General features: G+C 37.7%; 1 protein-coding gene across 1 annotated transcript in view; it reads right to left on the bottom strand.

The window, feature by feature from the left end:
* The window catches only part of LOC119742125 (autophagy-related protein 2 homolog A-like), a 92,833-nt gene that overhangs the window by 24,886 nt on the left and 44,749 nt on the right, over positions 1–23,198 (bottom strand). Inside the window, exons 19-20 of the mRNA XM_038218156.1 lie at positions 1,494–1,657; positions 805–959 (exon numbers count right to left, since the gene is read on the bottom strand). Of these exons, the coding sequence (XP_038074084.1) occupies positions 805–959; positions 1,494–1,657 (319 nt within the window). The remainder of the gene's footprint in view (positions 1–804; positions 960–1,493; positions 1,658–23,198) is intronic.

Genomic DNA, 23,198 nt, shown 5'->3' with positions numbered 1-23,198 from the left:
ACTGGACTTTTGATTTACTTGTGACTGGGCTTGTGAATGGTCTTGGGATTTACTTGTGACTGGACTTGTGATTTACTTGTGACTGGACTTGTGATTTACTTGTGACTGGACTTGTGATTTACTTGTGACTGGACTTGTGAATGATCTTGTGATTAACTTGTGACTGGACCTGTCAATGGTCTTGTGATTTACTTGTGAATGGGCTTGTGATTACTTGTGACTGGACTTGTGATGGACTTGTGATTTACTTGTGAATGGTCTTGTGAATGGACATGTGATTTACTTGTGACTGGAATTGTGATGGACTTGTGATTACTTGTGACTGGTCTTATGAAAGGGCTTGTGATTCTCTATGACTTGACTTGTGAATGGTCAAGCGATTACTTGTGACTGGACTTGTGAATGGTCTTGTGATTTACTTGTGACTGGAATTGTGATGGACTTGTGATTACTTGTGACTGGACTTATGAAAGGGCTTGTGATTTACTTGAGTCTGGACCTGTGATGGACTCGACAACATCCTTAGGCCAAACCCTACATTAATACGCATACGTAACCCCTACGACAATGGATGCTTGAGTGCAACGGCAACTGCAACTGCGCAACCACACTCATCAGATACCGGTACCTTCTTTTGCATGCAAAGATGCTTCAAGATTACCCACATTGAGATTGAAAAGTGATCATGCATACTCTATGCAACCCAATGTCCCACACATTGGCTCTCCTTAGCAGGCCCTGTTTCTACAAAAGCTTCATGAAATACAGTTTAACTATGTGTTAGCGACGGCATTAACCACCGACCTTTAGTGGAGTGCACATGGTGAGTTTGCCGTGGTTGATGGTGAGACTGAGTGCCAGGAAGCTCTGGGAGTTGCCGGTCTGAGTTTGATGGGTGGATTTCTGTCTGAGCGCCGAGTAGAAGCCACCGCTGTCCTCCTCGGTGTCTGAGTCTGAGTCTGGTAAAAAGAAATACCCAACAGAAAATTAAGGAATACCCGAATAGCATTTTGTTCAATCCAAATGATGGCAAATATCCAAATTTTGTTTTAATTGTATCAGTTACGTGGTCGTATTGTTTGCCAAGTGCAATCAGTTTTGTGGAAAACCACTTTACACGCATGATTTGAGAACTTTAAAATCTGTCAAATATCAGCCATTCCGTTACCTCGGAAAAATATATCGATACATACATGATGTTCTTTATATTATCTAGCTAGAATTCCATTACATAGGCCCTTTAAACTAGGTGTTCGCGACATCATTAACCGTTGACCTTTAATAAAATGCACCTTTAATGACCTCTTTGTCAATTTTCAAAACAAGTGCAAACACATGCAAATCCCTTGATTTTGAATATTTGAATATTCAACAAGTGCAACTTCGAATAATTGAATACTAAACTATCTGCGAATGTAAAGCACTATGACTCGACTTCAACACTTGATCAAGAGCCCATACCAATAGAGGAGGTTTGGTCATTTGGGTCTTACCGACATAGAGGCCCGACTGACACATGGTGAATCTCTCCTGCATGCCGGCCCCAGCTAGGTGGCCAGCCAGGTCTAGCCTAGGCAGTCCCACTGAGGCGTAGCCGTCATTACAGTCCCGTGGGGTAGGGGCTGCTGGCTGCCACAGGAGCACATCGTATCCAAACCTAGAAAAAATATTGGAAGCCAGTGAACAAAACATGCCAATCAGAACAATAATACAGAACAAATACAGAAAAATTTACTTTGAAAAAAATTTCAGCCAGGTTTCAGGGATCAATGCCTACAAATTTATCTTTGTCCGTTTTGAGTCATTTTACTTGAAATTTGCTTTGTTTTTGAACACTTGAACAAAGAAATAGATTGGAGCGGGGTTTAAACTGCATAGAAGCATCGCATCCAAAACTAGGAAAAACATTGGAAGCCAGTGAACAAAGCATTTCAATCAGAACAAATACAGCATATTTACTTGGAAGAAATTTCAGCCAGGTTTTAGGGATCATGATGCCAGCATCATCGAAAAAGTCAGTTTTTGACCCAAAAATCCAACTCGACAAAAATTGCTCAAAAGTTTACACGAGGTGCCTAGAGGCCAGAATTAAATTCCCTGAAGAGTTCAACTCATAACATTCAGTATCCACTGAGAAAACAAAACTTTTTAATTTTTTACCACATGCCCCCAAAACTTCATCATCGAAACAAAACTTCAAAGTTTTCCATAGCCGGCATCATCGAAAAAGTCAGTTTTTGACCCAAAAATCCAGGTCGACAAAAACTGCTCAAAAGTTTACACGAGGTGCCTAGAGGCAAGAATTGAATTCCCCGAAGAGTTCAACTCATTACATTCAGTATCCACTGAGAAAACCAAACTTTTTGGCTTTTTATAAAATGCTCCCAAAACTTCAACGTTTTCCACAGCCGGCATCATCGAAAAAGTCAGTTTTGACCCAAAAATCAAACTCGACAAAAATTGCTCAAAAGTTTACACGAGGTGCCTAGAGGCCAGAATTGAATTCCCTTAAGAGTTCAACTCATTGCATTCAGTATCCAGTGAAAAAAACAAAACTTTTAAATTTTTTACCAAATGCCCCCAAAACTTCAAAGTTTTCCTTAGCCGGCATCAACGAAAAAGTCAGTTTTTGACCGAAATATCCAACTTGACAAAAATTGCTCAAAAGTGTACACGAGGTGCCTAGAGGCCAGAATTGAATTCCCTGAAGAGTTCAACTCATTAAATTCAGTATCCAGTGAGAAAACAAACCTTTTTACTTTTGTACCACATGCCCCCAAAACTTCAACGTTTTCCATAGCCGGCATCATCGAAAAAGTCAGTTTTTGACTCAAAAATCCAGACAGACAAAAATTGCTCAAAAGTTTACACTAGGTGCCTAGAGGCCAGAATTCAATTCCCTGAAGAGTTCAACTCATTACATTTGGTATCCAGTGAGAAAACAAACTTTTTAAGTTTTTACCAAATGCCCCCAAAACTTCAACGTTTTCCACAGCCGGCATCATCGAAAAAGTCAGTTTTGACCCAAAAATCAAACTTGACAAAAATTGCTCAAAAGTTTACAGGAGGTGCCTAGAGGCCAGAATTGAATTCCCAGGAGAGTTCAACTCATTACATTCGGTATCCAGAGAGAAAACAAACTTTTAAATTTTTTACCAAATGCCCCAAAAACTTCAATGTTTTCCTTAGCCGGCATCAATGAAAAAGTCAGTATTTGACCCAAAATTCAAACTTGACAAAAATTGCTCAAAATTTTAAACGAGGTGACTAGAGGCCAGAATTGAATTCCCTGAAGAGTTCAACTCATTACATTCAGTATCCAGTGGGAAAACTAAACTTTTTGGCTTTTTACAAAATGCCCCCAAAACTTCAACGTTTTCCATAGCCGGCATCATCGAAAAAGTCAGTTTTTGACCCAAAAATCCAACTCGACAAAAATTTCTCAAAAGTTTACACGAGCTGCCTAGAGGCCAGAATTGAGTTCCCTGAAGAGTTCAACTCATTACATTCAGTATCCAGTGAGAATACAAAACTTTTTAATTTTTTACCAAATGCCCCCAAAACTTCAACGTTTTCCATAGCCGGCATCATCGAAAAAGTCAGTTTTTGACCCAAACATCCAACTTGGCAAAAATTGCTCAAAAGTTTACAGGAAGTGCCTAGAGGCCAGAATTGAATTTCCTGAAGAGTTCAACTCATTACATTCAGTATCCAGTGAGAAAACAAAACTTTTTGGCTTTTTACAAAATGCCCCCAAAACTTCAACATTTTCCATAGCCGGCATCATCGAAAAAGTCAGTTTTTCACCCAAAAATCCAACTCGACAAAAATTGCTCAAAAGTTTACACGAGGTGCCTAGAGGCCAGAATTGAGTTCCCTGAAAAGTTCAACTCATTACATTCAGTATCCAGTGAGAAAACAAAACTTTTTGGCTTTTTACAAAATGCCCCCAAAACTTCAACGTTTTCCATAGCCGGCATCATCGAAAAAGTCAGTTTTTGACCCAAAAATCCAACTCGGCAAAAATTGCTCAAAAGTTTACACGAGGTGCCTAGAGGCCAGAATTGAATTCCCTGAAGAGTTCAACTCATTACATTCAGTGAGAAAACAAACCTTTTTAATTTTTTACCGAATGCCCCCAAAACTTCAACGTTTTCCATAGCCGGCATCATCGAAAAAGTCAGTTTTTGACCCAAAAATCCAAATCCACAAAAATTTCTCAAAAGTTTACACGAGCTGCCTAGAGGCCAGAATTGAATTCCCTGAAGAGTTCAACTCATTACATTAAGAATCCAGTGAGAAAACAAAACCTTTTAATTTTTTACCAAATGCCCCCAAAACTTCAACGTTTTCCATAGCCGGCATCATCGAAAAAGTCAGTTTTTCACCCAAAAATCCAACTCGACAAAAATTGCTCAAAAGTTTACAGCAGGTGCCTAGAGGCCAGAATTGAGTTCCCTGAAAAGTTCAACTCATTACATTCAGTATCCAGTGAGAAAACAAAACTTTTTGGCTTTTTACAAAATGTCCCCAAAACTTCAACGTTTTCCATAGCCGGCATCATCGAAAAGTCAGTTTTTGACCCAAAAATCAAACTCGCCAAAACTTGCTCAAAAGTTTACAGGAGGTGCATAGAGGCCAGAATTGAATTTCCTGAAGAGTTCAACTCATTACATTCAGTATCCAGTGAGAAAACAAACCTTTTTAATTTTTTACCAAATGCCCCCAAAACTTCAACGTTTTCCATAGCCGGCATTATCGAAAAAGTCAGTTTTTGACCCAAAAATCCAACTTGGCAAAAATTGCTCAAAAGTTTACAGGAGGTGCCTAGAGGCCAGAATTCAATCCCTGAAGAGTTTAACTCTTTACATTCAGAATCCAGTGAGAAAAGAAATTTTTTTAATTTTTTACCAAATGCCCCCAAAACTTCAACGTTTTCCATGGCCGGCATCATCGAAAAAGTCAGTTTTTGACCCAAAAATCCAACTTGGCAAAAATTGCTCAAAAGTTTCCAGGAGGTGCCTAGAGGCCAGAATTGAATTTCCTGAAGAGTTCAACTCATTACATTCAGTATCCAGTGAGAAAACAAAACTTTTTAATTTTTCACAAAATGCCCCCAAAACTTCAACGTTTTCCATAGCCGGCATTATCGAAAAAGTCAGTTTTTGACCCAAAAATCCAACTTGGCAAAAATTGCTCAATAGTTTACAGGAGGTGCCTAGAGGCCAGAATTCAATTCCTTGAAGAGTTCAACTCTTTACATTCAGAATCCAGTGAGAAAAGAAAACTTTTTAATTTTTACCTAATCCCCCAAAACTTCAATGTTTTCCATAGCCGGCATCATCGAAAAAGTCAGTTTTTGACCCAAACATCCAATTTGGCAAAAATTGTTCAAAAGTTTACAGGAGGTGCCTAGAGGCCAGAATTCAATTCCCTGAAGAGTTCTACTCTTCAGAATCCAGTGAGAAAACAAAACTTTTTAAATTTTTACCAAATGCCCCCAAAACTTCAACGTTTTCCATAGCCGGCATCATCGAAAAAGTCAGTTTTTGACCCAAAAATCCAACATGACAAAAATTGCTCAAAAGTTTACACGAGGTGCCTAGAGGCCAGAATTAAGTTCCCTGAAGAGTTCAACTCATTACATTCAGTATCCAGTGAGAAAACAAAACTTTTTAATTTTTTACCGAATGCCCCCAAAACTTCAACGTTTTCCATAGCCGGCATCATCGAAAAAGTCAGTTTTTGACCCAAAAATCCAACTCGACAAAAATTGCTCAAACGTTTACACGAGGTTCCTAGAGGCCAGAATTCCCTGAAGAGTTCAACTCATTACATTCAGTATCAAGTGAGAAAACAAAACTTTTTGGCTTTTTACAAAATGCCCCCATAACTTCAACGTTTTCCATAGCCGGCATCATCGAAAAAGTCAGTTTTTGACCCAAAAATCCAACTCGACAAAAATTGCTCAACAGTTTACACGAGGTGCCTAGAGGCCAGAATTGAATTCCCTGAAGAGTTCAACTCATAACATTCAGTATCCAGTGAGTAAACCAAACTTTTTGGCTTTTTACAAAATGCCCCCAAAACTTCAACGTTTTCCATAGCCGGCATCATCAAAAAAGTCAGTTTTTGACCCAAAAATCCAACTTGACAAAAATTGCTCAAAAGTTTACATGAGGTGCCCAGAGGCCAGAATTCAATTCCCTGAAGAGTTCAACTCATTACATTAAGAATCCAGTGAGAAAACAAAACCTTTTAATTTTTTACCAAATGCCCCCAAAACTTCAACGTTTTCCATAGCCGGCATCATCAAAAAAGTCAGTTTTTGACCCAAAAATCAAACTTGGCAAAAATTGCTCAAAAGTTTACAGGAGGTGCCTAGAGGCCAGAATTGAATTTCCTGAAGAGTTCAACTCATTACATTCAGTATCCAGTGAGAAAACAAAACTTTTTGGCTTTTTACCAAATGCCCCCAAAACTTCAACGTTTTCCATAGCCGGCATCATCGAAAAAGTCAGTTTTTGACCCAAAAATACAACTCAACAAAAATTGCTCAAAAGTTTACAGGAGGTGCATAGAGGCCAGAATTGAATTTCCTGAAGAATTCAACTCATTACATTAAGAATCCAGTGAGAAAACAAAACCTTTTAATTTTTTACCAAATGCCCCCAAAACTTCAACGTTTTCCATAGCCGGCATCATCAAAAAAGTCAGTTTTTGACCCAAAAATCCAACTTGGCAAAAATTGGTCAAAAAATTACAGGAGGTGCCTAGAGGCCAGAATTGAATTTCCTGAAGAGTTCAACTCATTACATTCATTATCCAGTGAGAAAACAAATTTTTTGGCTTTTTACCAAATGCCCCGAAAACTTCAATGTTTTCCATAGCCGGCATCATCGAAAAAGTCAGTTTTTGACCCAAAAATACAACTCGACAAAAATTGCTCAAAAGTTTACAGGAGGTGCATAGAGGCCAGAATTGAATTTCCTGAAGAATTCAACTCATTACATTCAATATCCAGTGAGAAAACAAACCTTTTTAATTTTTTACCAAATGCCCCCAAAACTTCAACGTTTTCCATAGCCGGCATCATCGAAAAAGTAAGTTTTTGACCCAAAAATCCAACTTGGCAAAAATTGCTCAAAAGTTTACAGGAGGTGCCTAGAGGCCAGAATTCAATTTCCTGAAGAGTTCAACTCATTACATTCAGTATCCAGTGAGAAAACAAAACTTTTTAATTTTTCACAAAATGCCCCCAAAACTTCAACGTTTTCCATAGCCGGCATTATCGAAAAAGTCAGTTTTTGACCCAAAAATCCAACTTGGCAAAAATTGCTCAATAGTTTACAGGAGGTGCCTAGAGGCAAGAATTCAATTCCCTGAAGAGTTCAACTCTTTACATTCAGAATCCAGTGAGGAAAGAAAACTTTTTAATTTTTTACCAAATCCCCCAAAACTTCAATGTTTTCCATAGCCGGCATCATCGAAAAAGTCAGTTTTTGACCCAAACATCCAATTTGGCAAAAATTGTTCAAAAGTTTACAGGAGGTGCCTAGAGGCCAGAATTCAATTCCCTGAAGAGTTCAACTCTTCAGAATCCAGTGAGAAAACAAAACTTTTTAAATTTTTACCAAATGCCCCCAAAACTTCAACGTTTTCCATAGCCGGCATCATCGAAAAAGTCAGTTTTTGACCCAAAAATCCAACATGACAAAAATTGCTCAAAAGTTTACACGAGGTGCCTTGAGGCCAGAATTAAGTTCCCTGAAGAGTTCAACTCATTACATTCAGTATCCAGTGAGAAAACAAAACTTTTTAATTTTTTACCGAATGCCCCCAAAACTTCAACGTTTTCCATAGCCGGCATCATCGAAAAAGTCAGTTTTTGACCCAAAAATCCAACTTGGCAAAAATTGCTCAAAAGTTTACAGGAGGTGCCTAGAGGCCAGAATTCAATTTCCTGAAGAGTTCAACTCTTTACATTCAGAATCCAGTGAGAAAAGAAAATATTTTAATTTTTTACCAAATGCCCCCAAAACTTCAACGTTTTCCATGGCCGGCATCATCGAAAAAGTAAGTTTTTGACCCAAAAATCCAACTTGGCAAAAATTGCTCAAAAGTTTACAGGAGGTGCATAGAGGCCAGAATTCAATTTCCTGAAGAGTGCAACTCATTACATTCAGTATCCAGTGAGAAAACAAAACTTTTTAATTTTTCACAAAATGCCCCCGAAACTTCAACGTTTTCCATAGCCGGCATTATCGAAAAAGTCAGTTTTTGACCCAAAAATCCAACTTGGCAAAAATTGCTCAATAGTTTACAGGAGGTGCCTAGAGGCCAGAATTCAATTCCCTGAAGAGTTCAACTCTTTACATTCAGAATCCAGTGAGAAAAGAAAACTTTTTAATTTTTTACCAAATCCCCCCAAACTTCAATGTTTTCCATAGCCGGCATCATCGAAAAAGTCAGTTTTTGACCCAAACATCCAATTTGGCAAAAATTGTTCAAAAGTTTACAGGAAGTGCCTAGAGGCCAGAATTCAATTCCCTGAAGAGTTCAACTCTTCAGAATCCAGTGAGAAAACAAAACTTTTTAAATTTTTACCAAATGCCCCCAAAACTTCAACGTTTTCCATAGCCGGCATCATCGAAAAAGTCAGTTTTTGACCCAAAAATACAACATGACAAAAATTGCTCAAAAGTTTACACGAGGTGCCTAGAGGCCAGAATTAAGTTCCCTGAAGAGTTCAACTCATAACATTCAGTATCCAGTGAGAAAACAAAACTTTTTGGCTTTTTACAAAATGCCCCCAAAACTTCAACGTTTTCCATAGCCGGCATCATCGAAAAAGTCAGTTTTTGACCCAAAAATCCAACTTGGCAAAAATTGCTCAAAAGTTTACAGACGGTGCCTAGAGGCCAGAATTGAATTTCCTGAAGAGTTCAACTCATTACATTCAGTATCCAGTGAGAAAACAAAACTTTTTAATTTTTCACAAAATGCCCCCAAAACTTCAACGTTTTCCATAGCCGGCATTATCGAAAAAGTCAGTTTTTGACCCAAAAATCCAACTTGGCAAAAATTGCTCAATAGTTCACAGGAGGTGCCTAGAGGCCAGAATTCAATTCCTTGAAGAGTTCAACTCTTTACATTCAGAATCCAGTGAGAAAAGAAAACTTTTTAATTTTTTACCTAATCCCCCAAAACTTCAATGTTTTCCATAGCCGGCATCATCGAAAAAGTCAGTTTTTGACCCAAAAATCCAACTTGGCAAAAATTGTTCAAAAGTTTACAGGAGGTGCCTAGAGGCCAGAATTCAATTCCCTGAAGAGTCCTACTCTTCAGAATCCAGTGAGAAAACAAAACTTTTTAAATTTTTACCAAATGCCCCCAAAACTTCAACGTTTTCCATAGCCGGCATCATCGAAAAAGTCAGTTTTTGACCCAAAAATCCAACATGACAAAAATTGCTCAAAAGTTTACACGAGGTGCCTAGAGGCCAGAATTAAGTTCCCTGAAGAGTTCAACTCATTACATTCAGTATCCAGTGAGAAAACAAAACTTTTTAATTTTTACCGAATGCCCCCAAAACTTCAACGTTTTCCATAGCCGGCATCATCGAAAAAGTCAGTTTTTGACCCAAAAATCCAACTCGACAAAAATTGCTCAAACGTTTACACGAGGTTCCTAGAGGCCAGAATTCCCTGAAGAGTTCAACTCATTACATTCAGTATCAAGTGAGAAAACCAAACTTTTTGGCTTTTTTCAAAATGCCCCCATAACTTCAACGTTTTCCATAGCCGGCATCATCGAAAAAGTCAGTTTTTGACCCAAAAATCCAACTCGACAAAAATTGCTCAACAGTTTACACGAGGTGCCTAGAGGCCAGAATTGAATTCCCTGAAGAGTTCAACTCATTACATTCAGTATCCAGTGAGTAAACCAAACTTTTTGGCTTTTTACAAAATGCCCCCAAAACTTCAACGTTTTCCATAGCCGGCATCATCAAAAAAGTCAGTTTTTGACCCAAAAATCCAACTTGACAAAAATTGGTCAAAAGTTTACATGAGGTGCCCAGAGGCCAGAATTCAATTCCCTGAAGAGTTCAACTCATTACATTAAGAATCCAGTGAGAAAACAAAACCTTTTAATTTTTTACCAAATGCCCCCAAAACTTCAACGTTTTCCATAGCCGGCATCATCAAAAAAGTCAGTTTTTGACCCAAAAATCAAACTTGGCAAAAATTGCTCAAAAGTTTACAGGAGGTGCCTAGAGGCCAGAATTGAATTTCCTGAAGAGTTCAACTCATTACATTCAGTATCCAGTGAGAAAACAAAACTTTTTGGCTTTTTACCAAATGCCCCCAAAACTTCAACGTTTTCCATAGCCGGCATCATCGAAAAAGTCAGTTTTTGACCCAAAAATACAACTCAACAAAAATTGCTCAAAAGTTTACAGGAGGTGCATAGAGGCCAGAATTGAATTTCCTGAAGAATTCAACTCATTACATTAAGAATCCAGTGAGAAAACAAAACCTTTTAATTTTTTACCAAATGCCCCCAAAACTTCAACGTTTTCCATAGCCGGCATCATCAAAAAAGTCAGTTTTTGACCCAAAAATCCAACTTGGCAAAAATTGGTCAAAAGTTTACAGGAGGTGCCTAGAGGCCAGAATTGAATTTCCTGAAGAGTTCAACTCATTACATTCATTATCCAGTGAGAAAACAAATTTTTTTGGCTTTTTACCAAATGCCCCGAAAACTTCAATGTTTTCCATAGCCGGCATCATCGAAAAAGTCAGTTTTTGACCCAAAAATACAACTCGACAAAAATTGCTCAAAAGTTTACAGGAGGTGCATAGAGGCCAGAATTGAATTTCCTGAAGAATTCAACTCATTACATTCAATATCCAGTGAGAAAACAAACCTTTTTAATTTTTTACCAAATGCCCCCAAAACTTCAACGTTTTCCATAGCCGGCATCATCGAAAAAGTAAGTTTTTGACCCAAAAATCCAACTTGGCAAAAATTGCTCAAAAGTTTACAGGAGGTGCCTAGAGGCCAGAATTCAATTTCCTGAAGAGTTCAACTCATTACATTCAGTATCCAGTGAGAAAACAAAACTTTTTAATTTTTCACAAAATGCCCCCAAAACTTCAACGTTTTCCATAGCCGGCATTATCGAAAAAGTCAGTTTTTGACCCAAAAATCCAACTTGGCAAAAATTGCTCAATAGTTTACAGGAGGTGCCTAGAGGCAAGAATTCAATTCCCTGAAGAGTTCAACTCTTTACATTCAGAATCCAGTGAGAAAAGAAAACTTTTTAATTTTTTACCAAATCCCCCAAAACTTCAATGTTTTCCATAGCCGGCATCATCGAAAAAGTCAGTTTTTGACCCAAACATCCAATTTGGCAAAAATTGTTCAAAAGTTTACAGGAGGTGCCTAGAGGCCAGAATTCAATTCCCTGAAGAGTTCAACTATTCAGAATCCAGTGAGAAAACAAAACTTTTTAAATTTTTACCAAATGCCCCCAAAACTTCAACGTTTTCCATAGCCGGCATCATCGAAAAAGTCAGTTTTTGACCCAAAAATCCAACATGACAAAAATTGCTCAAAAGTTTACACGAGGTGCCTTGAGGCCAGAATTAAGTTCCCTGAAGAGTTCAACTCATTACATTCAGTATCCAGTGAGAAAACAAAACTTTTTAATTTTTTACAGAATGCCCCCAAAACTTCAACGTTTTCCATAGCCGGCATCATCGAAAAAGTCAGTTTTTGACCCAAAAATCCAACTTGGCAAAAATTGCTCAAAAGTTTACAGGAGGTGCCTAGAGGCCAGAATTCAATTTCCTGAAGAGTTCAACTCTTTACATTCAGAATCCAGTGAGAAAAGAAAATATTTTAATTTTTTACCAAATGCCCCCAAAACTTCAACGTTTTCCATGGCCGGCATCATCGAAAAAGTAAGTTTTTGACCCAAAAATCCAACTTGGCAAAAATTGCTCAAAAGTTTACAGGAGGTGCATAGAGGCCAGAATTCAATTTCCTGAAGAGTTCAACTCATTACATTCAGTATCCAGTGAGAAAACAAAACTTTTTAATTTTTCACAAAATGCCCCCGAAACTTCAACGTTTTCCATAACCGGCATTATCGAAAAAGTCAGTTTTTGACCCAAAAATCCAACTTGGCAAAAATTGCTCAATAGTTTACAGGAGGTGCCTAGAGGCCAGAATTCAATTCCCTGAAGAGTTCAACTCTTTACATTCAGAATCCAGTGAGAAAAGAAAACTTTTTAATTTTTTACCAAATCCCCCCAAACTTCAATGTTTTCCATAGCCGGCATCATCGAAAAAGTCAGTTTTTGACCCAAACATCCAATTTGGCAAAAATTGTTCAAAAGTTTACAGGAGGTGCCTAGAGGCCAGAATTCAATTCCCTGAAGAGTTCAACTCTTAAGAATCCAGTGAGAAAACAAAACTTTTTAAATTTTTACCAAATGCCCCCAAAACTTCAACGTTTTCCATAGCCGGCATCATCGAAAAAGTCAGTTTTTGACCCAAAAATACAACATGACAAAAATTGCTCAAAAGTTTACACGAGGTGCCTAGAGGCCAGAATTAAGTTCCCTGAAGAGTTCAACTCATAACATTCAGTATCCAGTGAGAAAACAAAACTTTTTGGCTTTTTACAAAATGCCCCCAAAACTTCAACGTTTTCCATAGCCGGCATCATCGAAAAAGTCAGTTTTTGACCCAAAAATCCAACTTGGCAAAAATTGCTCAAAAGTTTACAGGAGGTGCCTAGAGGCCAGAATTGAATTTCCTGAAGAGTTCAACTCATTACATTCAGTATCCAGTGAGAAAACAAAACTTTTTAATTTTTCACAAAATGCCCCCAAAACTTCAACGTTTTCCATAGCCGGCATTATCGAAAAAGTCAGTTTTTGACCCAAAAATCCAAATTGGCAAAAATTGCTCAATAGTTTACAGGAGGTGCCTAGAGGCCAGAATTCAATTCCCTGAAGAGTTCAACTCTTTACATTCAGAATCCAGTGAGAAAAGAAAACTTTTTAATTTTTTACCTAATCCCCCAAAACTTCAATGTTTTCCATAGCCGGCATCATCGAAAAAGTCAGTTTTTGACCCAAACATCCAACTTGGCAAAAATTGTTCAAAAGTTTACAGGAGGTGCCTAGAGGCCAGAATTCAATTCCCTAAAGAGTTCTACTCTTCAGAATCCAGTGAGAAAACAAAACTTTTTAAATTTTTACCAAATGCCCCCAAAACTTCAACGTTTTCCATAGCCGGCATCATCGAAAAAGTCAGTTTTTGACCCAAAAATCCAACAAGACAAAAAGTGCTCAAAAGTTTACAGGAGGTGCCTAGAGGCCAGAATTAAGTTCCCTGAAGAGTTCAACTCATTACATTCAGTATCCAGTGAGAAAACAAAACTTTTTAATTTTTTACCGAATGCCCCCAAAACTTCAACGTTTTCCATAGCCGGCATCATCGAAAAAGTCAGTTTTTGACCCAAAAATCCAACTTGGCAAAAATTGCTCAAAAGTTTACAGGAGGTGCCTAGAGGCCAGAATTCAATTTCCTGAAGAGTTCAACTCTTTACATTCAGAATCCAGTGAGAAAAGAAAATTTTTTAATTTTTTACCAAATGCCCCCAAAACTTCAACGTTTTCCATGGCCGGCATCATCGAAAAAGTCAGTTTTTGACCCAAAAATCCAACTTGGCAAAAATTGCTCAAAAGTTTACAGGAGGTGCCTAGAGGCCAGAATTCAATTCCCTGAAGAGTTCAACTCTTCAGAATCCAGTGAGAAAACAAAACTTTTTTAATTTTTACCAAATGCCCCCAAAACTTCAACGTTTTCCATAGCCGGCATCATCGAAAAAGTCAGTTTTTGACCCAAAAATACAACATGACAAAAATTGCTCAAAAGTTTACACGAGGTGCCTAGAGGCCAGAATTAAGTTCCCTGAAGAGTTCAACTCATAACATTCAGTATCCAGTGAGAAAACAAAACTTTTTGGCTTTTTACAAAATGCCCCCAAAACTTCAACGTTTTCCATAGCCGGCATCATCGAAAAAGTCAGTTTTTGACCCAAAAATCCAACTTGGCAAAAATTGCTCTAAAGTTTACAGGAGGTGCCTAGAAGCCAGAATTGAATTTCCTGAAGAGTTCAACTCATTACATTCAGTATCCAGTGAGAAAACAAAACTTTTTAATTTTTCACAAAATGCCCCCAAAACTTCAACGTTTTCCATAGCCGGCATTATCAAAAAAGTCAGTTTTTGACCCAAAAATCCAACTTGGCAAAAATTGCTCAATAGTTTACAGGAGGTGCCTAGAGGCCAGAATTCAATTCCTTGAAGAGTTCAACTCTTTACATTCAGAATCCAGTGAGAAAAGAAAACTTTTTAATTTTTTACCTAATCCCCCAAAAATTCAATGTTTTCCATAGCCGGCATCATCGAAAAAGTCAGTTTTTGACCCAAACATCCAATTTGGCAAAAATTGTTCAAAAGTTTACAGGAGGTGCCTAGAGGCCAGAATTCAATTCCCTGAAGAGTTCTACTCTTCAGAATCCAGTGAGAAAACAAACCTTTTTAATTTTTTACCAAATGCCCCCAAAACTTCAACGTTTTCCATAGCTGGCATCATCGAAAAAGTCAGTTTTTGACCCAAAAATCCAACATGACAAAAATTGCTCAAAAGTTTACACGAGGTGCCTAGAGGCCAGAATTAAGTTCCCTGAAGAGTTCAACTCATTACATTCAGTATCCAGTGAGAAAACAAAACTTTTTAATTTTTTACCGAATGCCCCCAAAACTTCAACGTTTTCCATAGCCGGCATCATCGAAAAAGTCAGTTTTTGACCCAAAAATCCAACTCGACAAAAATTGCTCAAACGTTTACACAAGGTTCCTAGAGGCCAGAATTCCCTGAAGAGTTCAACTCATTACATTCAGTATCAAGTGAGAAAACAAAACTTTTTGGCTTTTTACAAAATGCCCCCAAAACTTCAACGTTTTCCATAGCCGGCATCATCGAAAAAGTCAGTTTTTCACCCAAAAATCCAACTCGACAAAAATTGCTCAACAGTTTACACGAGGTGCCTAGAGGCCAGAATTGAATTCCCTGAAGAGTTCAACTCATTACATTCAGTATCCAGTGAGTAAACCAAACTTTTTGGCTTTTTACAAAATGCCCCCAAAACTTCAACGTTTTCCATAGCCGGCATCATCAAAAAAGTCAGTTTTTGACCCAAAAATCCAACTTGACAAAAATTGCTCAAAAGTTTACATGAGGTGCCCAGAGGCCAGAATTCAATTCCCTGAATAGTTCAACTCATTACATTAAGAATCCAGTGAGAAAACAAAACCTTTTAATTTTTTACCAAATGCCCCCAAAACTTCAACGTTTTCCATAGCCGGCATCATCAAAAAAGTCAGTTTTTGACCCAAAAATCCAACTTGGCAAAAATTGCTCAAAAGTTTACAGGAGGTGCCTAGAGGCCAGAATTGAATTTCCTGAAGAGTTCAACTCATTACATTCAGTATCCAGTGAGAAAACAAAACTTTTTGGCTTTTTACCAAATGCCCCCAAAACTTCAACGTTTTCCATAGCCGGCATCATCGAAAAAGTCAGTTTTTGACCCAAAAATACAACTCGACAAAAATTGCTCAAAAGTTTACAGGAGGTGCATAGAGGCCAGAATTGAATTTCCTGAAGAATTCAACTCATTACATTCAATATCCAGTGAGAAAACAAACCTTTTTAATTTTTTACCAAATGCCCCCAAAACTTCAACGTTTTCCATAGCTGGCATCATCCAAAAAGTCAGTTTTTGACCCAAAAATCCAACTTGGCAAAAATTGCTCAAAAGTTTACAGGAGGTGCCTAGAGGCCAGAATTCAATTTCCTGAAGAGTTCAACTCATTACATTCAGTATCCAGTGAGAAAACAAAACTTTTTAATTTTTCACAAAAAACCCCAAAACTTCAACGTTTCCATAGCCGGCATTATCGAAAAAGTCAGTTTTTGACCCAAAAATCCAACTTGGCAAAAATTGCTCAATAGTTTACAGGAGGTGCCTAGAGGCCAGAATTCAATTCCCTGAAGAGTTCAACTCTTTACATTCAGAATCCAGAGAGAAAAGAAAACTTTTTAATTTTTTACCAAATCCCCCAAAACTTCAATGTTTTCCATAGCCGGCATCATCGAAAAAGTCAGTTTTTGACCCAAACATCCAATTTGGCAAAAATTGTTCAAAAGTTTACAGGAGGTGCGTAGAGGCCAGAATTGAATTTCCTGAAGAGTTCAACTCATTACTTTCAGTATCAAGTGAGAAAACAAAACTTTTTGGCTTTTTACAAAATGCCCCCAAAACTTCAACGTTTTCCATAGCCGGCATCATCGAAAAAGTCAGTTTTTGACCCAAAAATCCAACTCGACAAAAATTGCTCAAAAGTATACAGGAGGTGCCTAGAGCCCTTTAAATTGAATTCCCAGAAGAGTTCAACTTATTACATTTAGAATCCAGTGAGAAAACAAAACTTTTTAATTTCTTACCAAATGCCCCCAAAACTTCAACGTTTTCCATAGCCGGCATCATCAAAAAAGTCAGTTTTTGACCCAAAAATCCAACTCGACAAAAATTGCTCAAAAGTTTACATGAGGTGCCTAGAGGCCAGAATTCAATTCCCTGAAGAGTTCAACTCATTACATTAAGAATCCAGTGAGAAAACAAAACCTTTTAATTTTTTACCAAATGACCCCAAAACTTCAACGTTTTCCATAGCCGGCATCATCGAAAAAGTCAGTTTTTGACCCAAAAATCCAACTCGACAAAAATTGCTCAAAAGTTTACAGGAGGTGCCTAGAGGCCAGAATTGAATTTCCTGAAGAGTTCAACTCATTACATTCAGTATCCAGTGAGAAAACAAAACTTTTTAATTTTTTACCAAATGCCCCCTAAACTTCAACGTTTTCCATAGCCGGCATCATCGAAAAAGTCAGTTTTTGACCCAAAAATCCAACTCGACAAAAATTGCTCAAAAGTATACAGGAGGTGCCTAGAGCCCTTTAAATTGAATTCCCTGAAGAGTTCAACTTATTACATTTAGAATCCAGTGAGAAAACAAAACTTTTTAATTTCTTACCAAATGCCCCCAAAACTTCAACGTTTTCCATAGCCGGCATCATCAAAAAAGTCAGTTTTTGACCCAAAAATCCAACTCGACAAAAATTGGTCAAAAGTTTACAGGAGGTGCCTGGAGGCCAGAATTGAATTTCCTGAAGAGTTCAACTCATTACTTTCAGTATCCAGTGAGAAAACAAAATTTTTTAATTTTTTACCAAATGCCCCCAAAACTTCAACGTTTTCCATAGCCGGCATCATCGAAAAAGTCAGTTTTTCACCCAAAAATCCAACTCAACAAAAATTGCTCAAAAAATTACACCAGGTGCCTAGAGGCCAGAATTGAGTTCCCTGAAGAGTTCAACTCATTACATTCAGTATCCCGTGAGTAAACAGAAGTTTTTGGCTTTTTAAAAAATGCCCCCAAAACTCTAACGTTTTCCATAGCCGGCATCATCGAAAAAGTCTGTTTTTGACCCAAAAATCCAACTCGACAAAAATTGCTCAACAGTTTACACGAGGTGCCTAGAGGCCAGAATTCAATTCCCTGAAGAGTTCAACTCATTACATTCAGTATCCAGTGAGTAAACCAAACTTTTTGGCTTTGTACAAAATGCCCCCAAAACTTCAACGTTTTCCATAGCCGGCATCATCGAAAAAGTCAGTTTTTGACCCAAAAATCCAACTTGGCAAAAATTGCTCAATAGTTTACAGGAGGTGCCTAGAGGCCAGAATTCAATTCCTTGAAGAGTTCAACTCTTTACATTCAGAATCCAGTGAGAAAAGAAAACTTTTTAATTTTTTACCTAATCCCCCAAAACTTCAATGTTTTCCATAGCCGGCATCATCGAAAAAGTCAGTTTTTGACCCAAAAATCCAATTTGGCAAAAATTGTTCAAAAGTTTACAGGAGGTGCCTAGAGGCCAGAATTCAATTCCCTGAAGAGTTCTACTCTTCAGAATCCAGTGAGAAAACAAAACTTTTTAAATTTTACCAAATGCCCCCAAAACTTCAACGTTTTCCATAGCCGGCATCATTGAAAAAGTCAGTTTTTGACCCAAAAATCCAATATGACAAAAATTGCTCAAAAGTTTACACAAGGTGCCTAGAGGCCAGAATTAAGTTCCCTGAAGAGTTCAACTCATTACATTCAGTATCCAGTGAGAAAACAAAACTTTTTAATTTTTTACCGAATGCCCCCAAAACTTCAACGTTTTCCATAGCCGGCATCATCGAAAAAGTCAGTTTTTGACCCAAAAATCCAACTCGACAAAAATTGCTCAAACGTTTACACGAAGTTCCTAGAGGCCAGAATTCCCTGAAGAGTTCAACTCATTACATTCAGTATCAAGTGAGAAAACAAAACTTTTTGGCTTTTTACAAAATGCCCCCATAACTTCAACGTTTTCCATAGCCGGCATCATCGAAAAAGTCAGTTTTTGACCCAAAAATCCAACTCGACAAAAATTGCTCAACAGTTTACACGAGGTGCCTAGAGGCCAGAATTGAATTCCCTGAAGAGTTCAACTCATTACATTCAGTATCCAGTGAGTAAACCAAACTTTTTGGCTTTTTACAAAATGCCCCCAAAACTTCAACGTTTTCCATAGCCGGCATCATCAAAAAAGTCAGTTTTTGACCCAAAAATCCAACTTGACAAAAATTGCTCAAAAGTTTACATGAGGTGCCCAGAGGCCAGAATTCAATTCCCTGAAGAGTTCAACTCATTACATTAAGAATCCAGTGAGAAAACAAAACCTTTTAATTTTTTACCAAATGCCCCCAAAACTTCAACGTTTTCCATAGCCGGCATCATCAAAAAAGTCAGTTTTTGACCCAAAAATCCAACATGGCAAAAATTGCTCAAAAGTTTACAGGAGGTGCCTAGAGGCCAGAATTGAATTTCCTGAAGAGTTCAACTCATTACATTCAGTATCCAGTGAGAAAACAAAACTTTTTGGCTTTTTACCAAATGCCCCCAAAACTTCAACGTTTTCCATAGCCGGCATCATCGAAAAAGTCAGTTTTTGACCCAAAAATACAACTCGACAAAAATTGCTCAAAAGTTTACAGGAGGTGCATAGAGGCCAGAATTGAATTTCCTGAAGAATTCAACTCATTACATTCAGAATCCAGTGAGAAAACAAAACCTTTTAATTTTTTACCAAATGCCCCCAAAACTTCAACGTTTTCCATAGCCGGCATCATCAAAAAAGTCAGTTTTTGACCCAAAAATACAACTTGGCAAAAATTGCTCAAAAGTTTACAGGAGGTGCCTAGAGGCCAGAATTGAATTTCCTGAAGAGTTCAACTCATTACATTCAGTATCCAGTGAGAAAACAAACTTTTTGGCTTTTTACCAAATGCCCCCAAAACTTCAACGTTTACCATAGCCGGCATCATCGAAAAAGTCAGTTTTTGACCCAAAAATACAACTCGACAAAAATTGCTCAAAAGTTTACAGGAGGTGCATAGAGGCCAGAATTGAATTTCCTGAAGAATTCAACTCATTACATTCAATATCCAGTGAGAAAACAAACCTTTTTAATTTTTTACCAAATGCCCCCAAAACTTCAACGTTTTCCATAGCCGGCATCATCCAAAAAGTCAGTTTTTGACCAAAAAATCCAACTTGGCAAAAATTGCTCAAAAGTTTACAGGAGGTGCCTAGAGGCCAGAATTCAATTTCCTGAAGAGTTCAACTCTTTACATTCAGAATCCAGTGAGAAAAGAAAATTTTTTAATTTTTTACCAAATGCCCCCAAAACTTCAACGTTTTCCATGGCCGGCATCATCGAAAAAGTAAGTTTTTGACCCAAAAATCCAACTTGGCAAAAATTGCTCAAAAGTTTACAGGAGGTGCCTAGAGGCCAGAATTCAATTTCCTGAAGAGTTCAACTCATTACATTCAGTATCCAGTGAGAAAACAAAACTTTTTAATTTTTCACAAAATGCCCCCAAAACTTCAACGTTTTCCATAGCCGGCATTATCGAAAAAGTCAGTTTTTGACCCAAAAATCCAACTTGGCAAAAATTGCTCAATAGTTTACAGGAGGTGCCTAGAGGCCAGAATTCAATTCCCTGAAGAGTTCAACTCTTTACATTCAGAATCCAGTGAGAAAAGAAAACTTTTTAATTTTTTACCAAATCCCCCAAAACTTCAATGTTTTCCATAGCCGGCATCATCGAAAAAGTCAGTTTTTGACCCAAACATCCAATTTGGCAAAAATTGTTCAAAAGTTTACAGGAGGTGCCTAGAGGCCAGAATTCAATTCCCTGAAGAGTTCAACTCTTCAGAATCCAGTGAGAAAACAAAACTTTTTTAATTTTTACCAAATGCCCCCAAAACTTCAACGTTTTCCATAGCCGGCATCATCGAAAAAGTCAGTTTTTGACCCAAAAATACAACATGACAAAAATTGCTCAAAAGTTTACACGAGGTGCCTAGAGGCCAGAATTATGTTCCCTGAAGAGTTCAACTCATAACATTCAGTATCCAGTGAGAAAACAAAACTTTTTGGCTTTTTACAAAATGCCCCCAAAACTTCAACGTTTTCCATAGCCGGCATCATCGAAAAAGTCAGTTTTTGACCCAAAAATCCAACTTGGCAAAAATTGCTCAAAAGTTTACAGGAGGTGCCTAGAGGCCAGAATTGAATTTCCTGAAGAGTTCAACTCATTACATTCAGTATCCAGTGAGAAAACAAAACTTTTTAATTTTTCACAAAATGCCCCCAAAACTTCAACGTTTTCCATAGCCGGCATTATCGAAAAAGTCAGTTTTTGACACAAAAATCCAACTTGGCAAAAATTGCTCAATAGTTTACAGGAGGTGCCTAGAGGCCAGAATTCAATTCCTTGAAGAGTTCAACTCTTTACATTCAGAATCCAGTGAGAAAACAAAACTTTTTAATTTTTTACCTAATCCCCCAAAACTTTAATGTTTTCCATAGCCGGCATCATCGAAAAAGTCAGTTTTTGACCCAAACATCCAATTTGGCAAAAATTGTTCAAAAGTTTACAGGAGGTGCCTAGAGGCCAGAATTCAATTCCCTGAAGAGTTCTACTCTTCAGAATCCAGTGAGAAAACAAAACTTTTTAAATTTTTACCAAATGCCCCCAAAACTTCAACGTTTTCCATAGCCGGCATCATCGAAAAAGTCAGTTTTTGACCCAAAAATCCAACATGACAAAAATTGCTCAAAAGTTTACATGAGGTGCCTAGAGGCCAGAATTAAGTTCCCTGAAGAGTTCAACTCATTACATTCAGTATCCAGTGAGCAAACAAAACTTTTTAATTTTTTACCGAATGCCCCCAAAACTTCAACGTTTTCCATAGCCGGCATCATCGAAAAAGTCAGTTTTTGACCCAAAAATCCAACTCGACAAAAATTGCTCAAACGTTTACACGAGGGTCCTAGAGGCCAGAATTCCCTGAAGAGTTCAACTCATTACATTCAGTATCAAGTGAGAAAACAAAACTTTTTGGCTTTTTACAAAATGCCCCCAAAACTTCAACGTTTTCCATAGCCGGCATCATCGAAAAAGTCAGTTTTTGACCCAAAAATCCAACTCGACAAAAATTGCTCAACAGTTTACACGAGGTGCCTAGATGCCAGAATTGAATTCCCTGAAGAGTTCAACTCATTACATTCAGTATCCAGTGAGTAAACCAAACTTTTTGGCTTTTTACAAAATGCCCCCAAAACTTCAACGTTTTCCATAGCCGGCATCATCAAAAAAGTCAGTTTTTGACCCAAAAATCCAACTTGACAAAAATTGCTCAAAAGTTTACATGAGGTGCCCAGAGGCCAGAATTCAATTCCCTGAAGAGTTCAACTCATTACATTAAGAATCCAGTGAGAAAACAAAACCTTTTAATTTTTTACCAAATGCCCCCAAAACTTCAACGTTTTCCATAGCCGGCATCATCAAAAAAGTCAGTTTTTGACCCAAAAATCCAACTTGGCAAAAATTGCTCAAAAGTTTACAGGAGGTGCCTAGAGGCCAGAATTGAATTTCCTGAAGAGTTCAACTCATTACATTCAGTATCCAGTGAGAAAACAAAACTTTTTGGCTTTTTACCAAATGCCCCCAAAACTTCAACGTTTTCCATAGCCGGCATCATCGAAAAAGTCAGTTTTTGACCCAAAAATACAACTCGACAAAAATTGCTCAAAAGTTTACAGGAGGTGCATAGAGGCCAGAATTGAATTTCCTGAAGAATTCAACTCATTACATTAAGAATCCAGTGAGAAAACAAAACCTTTTAATTTTTTACCAAATGCCCCAAAACTTCAACGTTTTCCATAGCCGGCATCATCAAAAAAGTCAGTTTTTGACCCAAAAATCCAACTTGGCAAAAATTGCTCAAAAGTTTACAGGAGGTGCCTAGAGGCCAGAATTGAATTTCCTGAAGAGTTCAACTCATTACATTCAGTATCCAGTGAGAAAACAAATTTTTTTGGCTTTTTACCAAATGCCCCCAAAACTTCAACGTTTTCCATAGCCGACATCATCGAAAAAGTCAGTTTTTGACCCAAAAATACAACTCGACAAAAATTGCTCAAAAGTTTACAGGAGGTGCATAGAGGCCAGAATTGAATTTCCTGAAGAATTCAACTCATTACATTCAATATCCAGTGAGAAAACAAACCTTTTTAATTTTTTACCAAATGCCCCCAAAACTTCAACGTTTTCCATAGCCGGCATCATCGAAAAAGTCAGTTTTTGACCAAAAAATCCAACTTGGCAAAAATTGCTCAAAAGTTTACAGGAGGTGCCTAGAGGCCAGAATTCAATTTCCTGAAGAGTTCAACTCTTTACATTCAGAATCCAGTGAGAAAAGAAAATTTTTTAATTTTTTACCAAATGCCCCCAAAACTTCAACGTTTTCCATGGCCGGCATCATCGAAAAAGTAAGTTTTTGACCAAAAAATCCAACTTGGCAAAAATTGCTCAAAAGTTTACAGGAGGTGCCTAGAGGCCAGAATTCAATTTCCTGAAGAGTTCAACTCATTACATTCAGTATCCAGTGAGA

Source organism: Patiria miniata, unplaced genomic scaffold (assembly GCF_015706575.1).
Source record: "Patiria miniata isolate m_02_andy unplaced genomic scaffold, ASM1570657v1 HiC_scaffold_5, whole genome shotgun sequence".
Lineage (NCBI taxonomy): Eukaryota > Metazoa > Echinodermata > Asteroidea > Valvatida > Asterinidae > Patiria > Patiria miniata.
The sequence above is the reverse complement of the archived record's forward strand: the minus strand, read 5'-3'. Positions and strand labels throughout refer to the sequence as shown.